The sequence below is a fragment of the Microcaecilia unicolor genome, chromosome 7, assembly GCF_901765095.1.
Source record: "Microcaecilia unicolor chromosome 7, aMicUni1.1, whole genome shotgun sequence".
In the NCBI taxonomy this organism is placed as follows: Eukaryota; Metazoa; Chordata; class Amphibia; order Gymnophiona; family Siphonopidae; genus Microcaecilia; species Microcaecilia unicolor.
Window position 1 is genome coordinate 158,813,698 of NC_044037.1, and position 12,040 is coordinate 158,825,737.

General features: G+C 39.4%; 1 protein-coding gene across 1 annotated transcript in view; it reads left to right on the forward strand.

The window, feature by feature from the left end:
- IDH1 (isocitrate dehydrogenase (NADP(+)) 1) overlaps positions 1 to 12,040 on the forward strand; it is a 144,762-nt gene that overhangs the window by 91,325 nt on the left and 41,397 nt on the right. Inside the window, exon 4 of the mRNA XM_030209795.1 lies at positions 8,478 to 8,583. Within this exon, the coding sequence (XP_030065655.1) occupies positions 8,478 to 8,583 (106 nt within the window). The remainder of the gene's footprint in view (positions 1 to 8,477; positions 8,584 to 12,040) is intronic.

Consider the following 12,040-nt stretch of genomic DNA (forward strand, 5'->3'; position numbering starts at 1 on the left):
GCTCACACCTTTACAACAGTAGTTCAAGGCAAGTTACATTCAGGTACAGTAGGTATTTCTAGATCACCAGAGGGCTCACAATCTAAGGTAGTATCTGAGGGAATGGAGGGTTAAGTGACTTGCCAAAGGTCATAAGGATCATCAGTGGGATTTCAACCCTAGCTTTCCTGGTTCTTATCTTGGTGCTCTAACCACTAGACCTCTTCTCTTAATACATCACTTTCAATGGTGGCAAGATGGCATCCTAGCTGAACTTATGAACGCTCTCTCTCTCTCTGCTCGCTGGTATTTCCTCAGGCTTTTCTTCTTTATTTCGATATGCCTCATACGAAAAGGAAAGGGACGACAAAAGTGCAACTGCCAATTGCACTAACGTCGTCCCCAATCCAGCAAACATTGGACCGCTTCGTGAGAAGCGTACCGTTAGAAGCCAGAACGGCGAGTCCCTCATTGATTGACATTGAAGGAGCGACGCCATTCCTGGGCCCAGATATCACTCTTTCGCCGCCGGAGCTGAATCCACCTCCATGTCCCGCTGGAGCCAGAGTTGGAGTCAAAGGATCAAACTGGGACCGGAGAGGTCGATAGTGTGAGCCTGCTTGGCAGTTTCTCCCCTGGACAAGCGGATGAGAACAACTTGGTGCAAGAAACGCCCCAGGAGGTGACTATGGAAGCTATTTGGAGAGCGGTCTAGAGATTAACTACTGAGGTGGCCAAATCTACTAAAGAAATGTCTACAATAGTAAGTAAATTGACAATAATGTCAGAATCATTGGATGAAGTTAAAAAAGAATCCACAAATCAAATATTACAACTAAAAGAAGATGTTAATATTGTAAAAACCACAGTGGATTCTTTAGTTAAAGATAAACTTTGTACTGCCTGTAAAATAGAGCAAATAGAAAATTACAATCGACGTCTTACTCTTAGACTGCTGAATTTTCCTATATCACCAGCCTTGACGCCTCAAGAATTTCTTTAAAAATATTTACAAGAGATTCTGAAACTATCTCCATCAGATATTCCCCCATTTAATAAAGTCTATTATTTGCCTAATATTCAAAAACGTGGAGAAGTCTCTGAATCTGTAAATCTGGTGAATATACCAACACAAAGAACTGGCATTGATATGCAGAATCTAACAGCATTACTAGAAGATTCAATGATGGAAATATCATCTAGAGGGACTTTGATAGTATCTCTTGTTTTGAAACAAGATTTGAATATGATAATGAAGTTGTACTTTAAAAATTCCTCTGCATTATTTTGTGGTAAAAAAAATATGGGTTTATCCCGATGTGACTAAAATAACGCAACAGAGAAGAAAACTATTTTTGACCACGAGAGAAGAAGTGAGAGAATTGGGGGCAACTTTCACATTGGCATATCTGTGTAAATGCTTGATTCGGATGTTGGGAATTAGATATGTATTTTTTGAGCCAAATCAGTTAAGGATATTTCTGGACTCTAAAAAACCATCTAGCCGATTAAGTGGAACAACTGAAGCAGCGATAAAGTAACGAGAAGAAGAACAGGACTATGCCAATTTGGAATAGAACTTTATTAATAATTCTCCTTAATTTTTTCTAGACCCTCCCCCAAAGAGTTTATAGTGGTCTAAGGAAGAGTAAAAATGTTAATGTGTAAATCTTTCAATTTTCCTTTTATAACTCATTTCTCTGTATTGCCTTACAAACTATTATTCGTTTGTATTAAATGAAAACGGAATAAAAATAAATAAATAATACATCACTTTCAAATTATGTGCCACGTTGAAGCCAACTAAAGTGACTGAGATGGGATCAAAGTGTGCTTGAATCCATCCTCTTCCCTCTCAGATGTTCTTCTCAGTTTGATGTTTGCCCACCCATACCAACAGTCCTTCTGCACTCAGCTGTGAATAGGAACTCATACAAACTGGTGAGAATGACAGAGCTATAGTGGTTAGGGTGGTGGACTTTGGTCCTGGGGAACTGAGGAACTGAGTTCGATTCCCGGCACAGGCAGCTCCTTGTGACTCTGGGCAAGTCACTTAACCCTCCATTGCCCACCGCATTGAGCCTGCCATGAGTGGGAAAGCGCGGGGTACAAATGTAACAAAAAAAAAAAAATCAGTGTTGTGAGCTGCTGCTTTGAGTTAATGTACTACAAGCACATTGGTAATAATGTTGATTTACCATATGAAAGTTGAAAGTCCCTTCTTCAAAGAGCTAATATTTTGTCTGTGGAGAGGGTCTCAGTTATCAAGCATCAAAGGTTTTCTTCTTCCCAATGTAAATGGTCTTTTGAATTCAGTTATGCAGTTTTTCCATAGACAAGCATGAATCAAATTACACATTTGTTTGCACTTCACTAGTGTTCTAGTTTTTATAAATTACTTCTCATATTGTCTGTCCCTTCCAGGGGGTCCACTCTGTTGCATATCTTCATGTTCTCAAAAAGGCAAACTTTTCCTACTATAACCCTCTGGCAATATCACAGTGATATTGAACAGAATTGGTGAGCTTGTGAAGACTTTGTTTCAACACTGTTTTGAATGGTATAGCAGTATCTTTGTTGGATCAACTGATTATATGAGAGGCTTAAGGTTTGTGAAAGCATATTAAGGTTATTTAGATTGAAAATCGAGGAACCCTTTTGCCTGCACTTGCTGAAACACGGCCATGTTGGATCATCAATAAATTAATAACGTGAGTATGGCTCCCCCCAAGCTATCTTCTTTTTTTGCTGTTTCTGCAGAATGATTTTTTTTGTCTCCTTTCTCTATTACTTTTACCATTACTGGCCTGTTTAACTTTTTTTTGTGAACAGAACCATAACTACCCTTATCCAGTCCTGGGAATACCCTTTATTTCTCCAAAGATTTATTTAACATGTTCTTCAGGATGCCTGCCAGAACCTCTTTAACCGCACTTTGTATCCTGAGATATCTCTCCTCTGGCTCTCATGGCTTCGTCCACTTAAGTTTTGCAGTTTGTTCATGAACACTCTTTTTCCATGAATAGTGAGGTATCCACTCCACTTCATTCTCATACATACTTTTGCTGATCATCTGTGGTCCAGCCCCAGAATTCTGAACACCAAACAAATACTCATTAAGAAATTCTGCCCTTTTCTTGTCACTTTCAGTTCATCGGTACTTGTCACCTTGCAGCCTTCTAGTTCTGCCTCTGGTCTTCTTTTCTTCCTAATATACCTGAAAAAAAAAACTTGTCACCCTGCTTTTCATCTTTAGTTATCTTTTCTTTTGCCATCCTAATTTTTCTTTTACTCTTTTAACTTTACCAGGTATTCTTTTCTGTGTTTCTCTTTTTGAGATCCTTTGAAATTTGTGACTGATAGCCTTTCTTCCTTTATCATCCCTACTTTGAAGCAGATTGTTAGTAAGGATATAGCACTTCCAGTACTACATGCTGCTTTTTACTTTAGTTTGACACTTATACCCCACATATACCTCCAGAGTTCAAAGTGGCTTACATAACATCCCTCATGTGTTCATAAAATGCCTGGCAGAGTTGAGGGTATGTGTGTGTGTTTAACTGTGTGATTGAATGGTTAAAAGCATGCCTCCAGCAGTGGCAAACAAGTCTGTGTAGCACTATCTATGTTTTGGAAGTTACTCATCTCATAAATATACCCCAAATCCAACCTTAGTCCCTCACTTCGATTGGAGTTTATTGGGGTGCTGCTAGACATGTCTTGGGCTAAGGCCTCCCTTTTTCCATGAGACTTGCTGAAATTAGAGTGAGTAGACATCTGTCTAGAACATGGTATGTATGTTGGGCCAATGCCATCAACCGTGCAAGTCTTTTTCAAGGTGCGTGTCCAGTGGACTCTAAAGTCTTAGTAGAATCAAGCTGCTGCAGGACCACAAAATGCATCTGTGTCACAGGACAACTTAGAGGATCTCTGGACAAGGAATTGCTTTCTACTTTACTCCCCATGAAATTGTACTGAGAACAGATACTTCCAACCTGAGTTTGCGGAGTTCACATTCAACTCTAAATACCTATATCCCTTGGTCCTTTCAGGAAAGGCATCACCATATCAAGGGCTTTTATAGTTTAGATAACAAAATTTTATCCTGAGCCACACAATCTGCTTGAAAACAAGGGAGAACCAATGCACCCCTTTTTTGGGGAAGCTGTCATTGTGGAACTGGGCTGCCTCTTAGAGAATGACTTTAAGGGTCACTTACCTGTCAGAAGGAAAATCCTGGACCTCTCTGTCCATGGATATGACGTGGTGAGCAAGATTTTTCTTGCATGGAGATTTGTGACTTTTCTTATCAGATACAGTCAAGGTTTCTATTCCAGGGGAGAATCAGAGAGGGCAAGATAGCCTCAGATGCTTTTTTCCCTACATTGAGAGCCAGGTTTTCTGTTTAAAAGACCTAATGAAGTTCAGACAAGACCAGAGAACTATGATCTGCATAACCCCTGCTTGGCTGAGAATGATTTATTTTCTGCACCTTCAAGAGTTGTTTTTCAGGTGACCAATTCAGTTGGGGAATTCCATGGCACTTTTCTACAAATAAAATTATGTTCCTCTATACCAATATACAGTTTCTCTCCTTGAAGTGTCCAAAGCACTTCTGTCTCTTATATTTACTATGGCTTTCCAAGATTCATACAGACTCAACAATAAAGTGCTGGATTACTGATCATTCTCCTCCTCCCACAATGGCTCCAGTTCTTTTCAAGAAACAATTTCCCACAGTCGATTAATTCTGTTACCTGGGGGTTGCTATAGATACTCGCCTGACTTCATCATAACAGATTTCCACAGTTCTCAAATCAGGTTTTCTCATGCTTCGTCAGTTTTTGGACATGAAGGTATTGCAAACATCATGCTTATATAAGTTCTTGTCTGGATTATTGTAATGTGATTTGTGCAGTCATTACCCAGTCTAATCTAAAAAAAGACTACAGTCCTTACAAAACATAGCTACCAAATTCTTATGCAGAGCTACTTGTAAGGATCATGGTTTGACCTTATCCTGTAAACTTTATTGTCTCTTAATACAGTCCAAATCAAGTTTAAAATCCTTACATTAGCGTTTAAATTGATTCATGAGTGTACGCCAGACTATTTTGCGAATTTAACAGCTGCTATGTGCTGCTACGTTTACTATGCTCAATTAATAATCATAGGTTGGTTCTTTTGGGTCCTAATAAGGCCAAGTTGGAGTCAACCAGATGCAGTGCTTACTTTTTTTCTGGCACCCAGTTTATGGAACAATTTAGTGCTAGTTTGAAAACTCACCTTTTTCTATAGCCTTTGAGGACACTGGAGAACTGGACAGGGTGCAGCAGTAGCATTGCTGTGAATATTAGAATCCATTTCAAAGACAACAGACTATCTTTTTGAACAGTTGTCTGTTCTGTATATACTGGAGTTCTAAAATTCATATTATATATTTTAACCGTGTACATCACCTTGATTTGGCCTTGGCCAAGATTGGCAATTCATCAAGTTTTTAAATAAATATAAACATGAACAATTCAGTCACAGGAAAGAGGGTATACAATCGCCAAAAAACAAGAAGAAAATTACTTTAAAAAAAGGATCATATGTATCACCCATTCAAGCTATAACTTGGAGGAGAACCCTACTCCTCAATCCATTAACCAAAAAGAAAGCAAAAAAAATATTACCCATATTTACCTGTCCTCTAAACTCACTGCAGCTGAGATGAAGTGGAGTAAGCTGATTTATTTATTTATTACATTTGTACCCTGCGCTACTGATCTTAGCACGACTGTCTTCTTGACTCTGAATCGAAGTAAGCAAATGAGAAAGTTCCATATAAATGTCTGTCCTTTAATTTAGCACCACTTACAAAGGTATCTTTTTTTTTTTTGGAGGGGAAACATGCTTAAGGTTACAGCTCTAACTCTAAGATGAAGAAATGTCTTCTGATCTGAGAGGGCAGAGGATACATCAGGGTAGACATATATTTTATGACAGTGAAAAAGAAGTGAAAGATTCTTAAAATAAAAAAAAAAAGCTTTAAAACTATAACAAAGAAGGCCACCAACGTTGCTCTGTTGGTGGCTTCCTCAATTGAAGTCTCTAGGAAAGTCATTAAATTATCTGTGGTTACGAACAGTATCAATATGTCTCGCTGAATTAGGTACATAGAACGGAAGTCTATAAATGGCACTTAAAATTGCATGAACAAGTTTGGGTGTGTGCAATTTAAGAGTAACAAGCTTATTAGCATCAACAGGGTGCTAACAATTACTGGTGTTAATTGGCAAGAATTTGGTTTTTATGTGCACATCTTGCTAAATGCTATCCTGTAAAGATTCACGCTCAAATCCTTCAGCATCAACTGAAAAGAGGGCATGGCTGTAGGAGGGACATGGGCGGATCAGGGGCATTCACTAAAGATGTGCACCCTACTGTAGCATTTAGGGGATCTGTGTGGGATTTACACCAGGGTTCAGTTGGTGTAAATCCTTGTGCCTAAAAGTTGGGCATGGATCCTGGCGGTACACACTGTCCTATAAATGGCGCCCGACTTGGAGCACCGTTTATAGAATAGTGCTCAGCACGCAGTTTTTTTTCAGTGCCCAATTTTTGGTGCTGTTTATTGAATTTAGTCCAACATGCTTTTTCTATAATTTCTACCCACGAAATATAGCTTTAAAAATTAAGTTATTATGAGGATCATTTTCCTGTTCTTTCTAACTTATTCTCCAACATTATGTTCCCTTGGATCAAAGCCTGATTTGACTCTTAAATCTGCTGAATCACCCTGGCTTGCTCCTGCAACAGACTATCATGCTTAACAAAAGTTTGATCAAGGCGAGGTGAACTTCAACACTGCTTTGCCGGAAAACCTGCACAGCTGGGATAAACAGCCAATCAGTGTGATTTCCATCCTGGCAATCGGCTTCCAGATTTCTAGATTAGACTGATCTCAAGAAGGTGTCATAGGGATAGATTCTCTCCCACCAAACCCCTTCCTCCTCAAAAAAAAAAAAAATCACAGGTTTGAGGATACTAATAGGGAAACACTTGAAACTTCCCCATCAGTAACCGATCTACTCACAACTATCATCACTTTACTTCTCTTCCCTCCCTTTTCCCAGTGGAGATGCTTCCAAATCTTGGTGGTCTATCGCATCCTTCAGACTATTGTTCACCATTTCATGGGGAGTCCCAGTGCCTCTTTTGTACCTACTTGCCTCAATAGAGCACATCAAAGAAGCGGAACAATCCAAACTTGCTGTTCTTAGGAGGCGTAATGAATGGAGGACTGGACTAAGTGAAACATTACCATCCATCCATTGTACCCGTGGACCCCACCAATCACATAGGAGAAAAATTACTTTGATGGTCTTTATACAAACCCTGGACCACAAAAGAACCCATAGGCCCTAAAAAATTTAGCAATTTTAATTTTGGTGCCACCTTAACTACCTATTTGCTTCCATATCGGATAACCACTCTCAAGTCTCCAAACTGTCTGTTGATTGGGGGGGGGGGGGGGGAGAGAGATGTCAAGATGGCAGCATGAACTCTATCAATTGGCATTTTACTTGTTGTTGCTTATCAACCTCAGAGCAGCAGAAGATAGATCACTTCATCAGCAGACCGCCTAAGAAGGCCCTGCTGTCATCTCCAGCAAAGGAGTGTCGGGGGCTTTGAGGTACATAAGTACATAAGCACCGCCGTACTGGGAAAAGACCAAGGGTCCATCAAGCCCAGCATCCTGTCTCCGACAGCGGCCAATCCAGGCTTCAAAATCCCGGCAAAACCCCGTCCAATCCAGGCTTCAAGAACCCGGCACCCCCCCCCCCCCCCCCCAAAAAAAAATCCTCCACCATGTCTGGTGGCATTGATGGGAGTTTTGGTGGTGGCAGAGGCTATATCACGGAAAATGTGAGAGAGAGAATAAAGAAGTGGTTCATGCTTAAAAGCTTTTGGTGAAAAATTCAAGACTTGTGAGAATCATGAGTCATTTATTATCTATGCTTACATTTCCCCTGAAATTTGTGCTAAATCAATTCTTAACTTCCAAGGGCAATATGTCTTTTTAGTGATGTATTAAATAACTATGGAGCTGCTTAAAAATTTTCAATTAATCATAACACGAAAATGTTTACTTTTGTGTTACCAAATCTATATAATTGAAATGCTCCATCGTGTACTATAGCTAGTATGGCTTTTACTGTATTCTTTAAACATATGATCTTCCTGTCTGTTGTCAGGTTTCAAATCATTTCATGTCCAATGGAATTGGGTAGCAGGGTCAAATCCATGTGTTCCCCAATATTAAACAGATTCTTGTTCTGTCAAAACGCAAAGAAAACACTGTCCTCAGAGCATGGCTTATAATTTAAAGTTTCTCTTAGCCAGAAAGAGACTGAAAGCTTCAGGAGAAGGAATGGTTACAGATTAAAGTCAAATAGGTTAGGTTATATAGAATGAAAAACAAAAGTTTTTATTTTCTCTCCTTTGCACAGTATAGGGCCACAGACTTTGTTGTTCCTGGTCCCGGCAAAGTAGAAATGACATACACACCGAAGGATGGTGGAAAACCGCAGAAGTATGTGATCCATAACTTTGAAGGTAATAAAATATTCCCTCTAGTCAATGACACCTGATTTCAGATGACCTGTATCGTGTATCTTTTGAACTTCATATAGATTTGCCAACTGTACATTAAAGGTAATTGTTTTATTTGGCAACAGTAAATTATTATTTTCTGACTTTCTCTTTCTAAATGATACCATTCATTGAAGCACTTTTTAGACGTTTTTCTCTGAAGTCCGTCAGAAGGACGTCTAAATCACAAGGGGGCATGCCAGGGGCGTGCTCAAGGTGGGACTTGGGCGTTCCTAAGACTTACATAATGGAACAAAACAAAAACGTCCAAGACTAAAACTTAGACGTTTTGAACTAGACCTGTTTTTATACTGAATAGCTGCAGTGGGAATTGAACCCACTTCCCCAGGATCAAAGTCTGCTGCACTAACCACTAGGCTACTCCTCTACTCCACACAAGAGGTGCCCCAGATGACCACTGAAGGGACTCGGGGATCACCTCCCCTTACTCCCCCAGTGGTCACTATCCACCTCCCACCCCAAAAAAATGTGATTAAAAATATTACTCGACAGCCTCAGATGTTAAACTCAGGTCCATTAGAATAGCATGCAGGTCCCTGGAGTAGTCTAGTAGTGATGCAGTTACTTGTTACGCTTGTGGAGGAAACTGTGAGGCCTCCAAAACCCACCAGAAACCCACTGTACCCACATATTGGTGCTCCCTTCACTTGTAAGGGCTATGGAAGTGGTGTACAGTGGGGGTAGTGGGTTTTGGGGGGTTCAGCAGACAAGGTAAGGGAGCAATGGTGAGATGTGTACCTGGGAGAATTTTATAAAGTCCACTGCAGTGCCCCCAAGGATGCCCTATTGCTTTCCTGGGATGTTAACTTTTCCACTATTCTACCTGATGCCAAGCTTTCTATTTTTTTTTATAACATCTGATTCTTTTGTCTATTGTTTATCATTAGATTTGGGCTTTGAATTCAGATCTATAGATGAAAAGGAGGTCTCATTACATATATCTAAATACCAGAGTGCTATTTTTCCATACTTCATAGCAAGAGTGTACATTCCCTTTTTTTTTTTTTATTCATAAAATTTCCAAATCTTACAAGCATATCACTTGTTACAGAAAAACAGCATAATACAAGCGTTAAAGAAAATAAAGGAAAAATTATACATGCTTCCTTAGACCTCAAATTAAGGGGAGAATTACAATTTAGTGGAGTTATAATAAAGGTATATTAACACAAATATAGAAAATGCGGTTTAAGTGTGTAATTCGTCACATATCATTTAACTAATTCTACATTAAGCTGTTTCATATCCAGAAAGGATTTTAGCTGTTCTGAGTCATAGAATACATACTTTATCCCGCTGAGCCTGACCAAGCATTTGCAAGGATAGACTAACAAAAATGAGCCACCCAATTTAAGAACATCCTGTTTCAATGCCAGAAATAATTTTCTACGTTCTTGGGTTACTTTAGTAACATCTGGAAATATCCATATTTTTGTTCCATAAAAAGGAACCTTTGAAAATTTAAAATATAACTTTAATATTGCATTGAGGTCTTGTTCAAATACCAGCGAGACCAAAAGGGTGGCTCTTTGCGGAACTATTTCAATAGATTGTTCTAGAATTTCAGACAGATTGTTAAAGTCTATACCATCCAAACCTCCTTTCTTTCCTTCTTTTCCACCTGAGCTTGTCGGAAGGTAATAAATTTTATTTATAGGAGGAATAAGTTCTTGAGGCATTTTCAAATTTTCTTGCAAGTATGTTTTAAATAACTCTATAGGCATCTTATCAGGAATTTTGGGAAAATTCAGAACACGAAGGTTTAGTCTTTTATTGAAATTCTCAATCTGTTCAATTTTTCTATGCATTGCCAAATTGTCTTTTATCACCGTCACTTTAAAGTCTTGCAATTGTACATTCCCTAATTACCTGCCCCAATGCAACTGAAGCTTTTACCTCCTCAGTGCATGTAAATGGTTTCATCCCTGTGTGGATTCTCTGGTGCCATGTGAGGCTTTCTTCCCAACCATAGCTTTTATCACACTCAGAACATGTAAATGGTTTCACTCCTGGGTGTATTCTCTGGTGCATTTTGAGGTTTACTTTCTGACCAAAGCTTTTACTAGACTCTATACATGCAAATGGTTTCTCTCCCGTGTGGACTTTCTGATGCACGTTGAGATTTACCACACTTAGAACATGTGAGTGGTTTCACGCTTTTACCACACTTAGAACATGTGAGTGGTTTCACTCTATTGTGGATTTTCTTTTTTTAATTTAAAGATTTTTTATTGTACAATCTAAATAACAATCACAATGAGACTTCGTCTCTTGAACATTTTCAAATTCCTCAACAAACATGCTATGTCAACATCCATTTTGTCTTTATTCCCCCTTCCCCCCATTCCCCCCCCCACCCTCCTCCCTTCAACCCTCCCTTCCTCCCCCCTCTCCTCCCTTCCCCCTTCCCTTCCCCTTTCTCCCACTCTTTTAGCAACTTCCCCCTCCCCACCTCCCTTCCCTATCCCCCTATGAGTTGACGTTCCTATTCCCCTGCATTCCCAGCTAATATTTTCCCCAGCCTTATCCATTCTTCTGCTTGTGATTTATATTTTCCCTGACGTTTATCCGTCAATTTTTCCAAACCTATCATTAATTTTAGTTTTTCCTTCCAGTCTTGCTCCGTGGGGCCTATCTTCTGTTTCCATTTTATTGCTATGATTGTTTTTGCTGCTGCTAAGCATATCCTTTTTATTCTACATTGCCATTTCTTTCCCCCTTTATTCCCATAGCCAAGTAAACACCATTTGGGATCACATGGAAATTGGACTCCAATCGCCAGAGTTATGAGTCCTGTGACTAGCACCCAATATCCCTTTATAATCGAGCATTCCCACCATATATGAAAGTATGTTCCCTTCTCACGCTCACATCGCCAGCATATATCCGTAGCTTCAGGGTACATTACTTTTATTCTGTCTGGGGTGTAATACCAACGGCTCATTATCTTATAGGCATTTTCCTTAACTAGTACGCATACTGACGCTTTTTTCACTTCCAGACACATTCTTTTCCATTCACTCTCATTAAATTCAGTTTTGAGGTCTTGTTCCCAGGCCTTCATATATGGTAGTTTTGTAAATCTTGTACCCCTGATGTGTTCATATAGCTTTGATATTCCCTTATTTCCCTCAGTAATTGCCCCCCATAAATTCTCAAACTTTTCATTCTCTAGCCATTCCCCTTTATGCCAATGTTCCCTTATCATATAACTTTTGACTTGGAGATATGCAAAGTGATCCGTCTCGGGTAAATCATAGTCTTGTCTTAAGACTTGAAACGTTTTGAGTTTCCCCTCTACTGTTAGCTCTCGAAATCTAATCAATCCTTTATCCATCCAATTTTTAAAAATTTTATTCTCCTGACCCCCTGCGAAGCCTGGCTCTTGAGTTATCCAGGC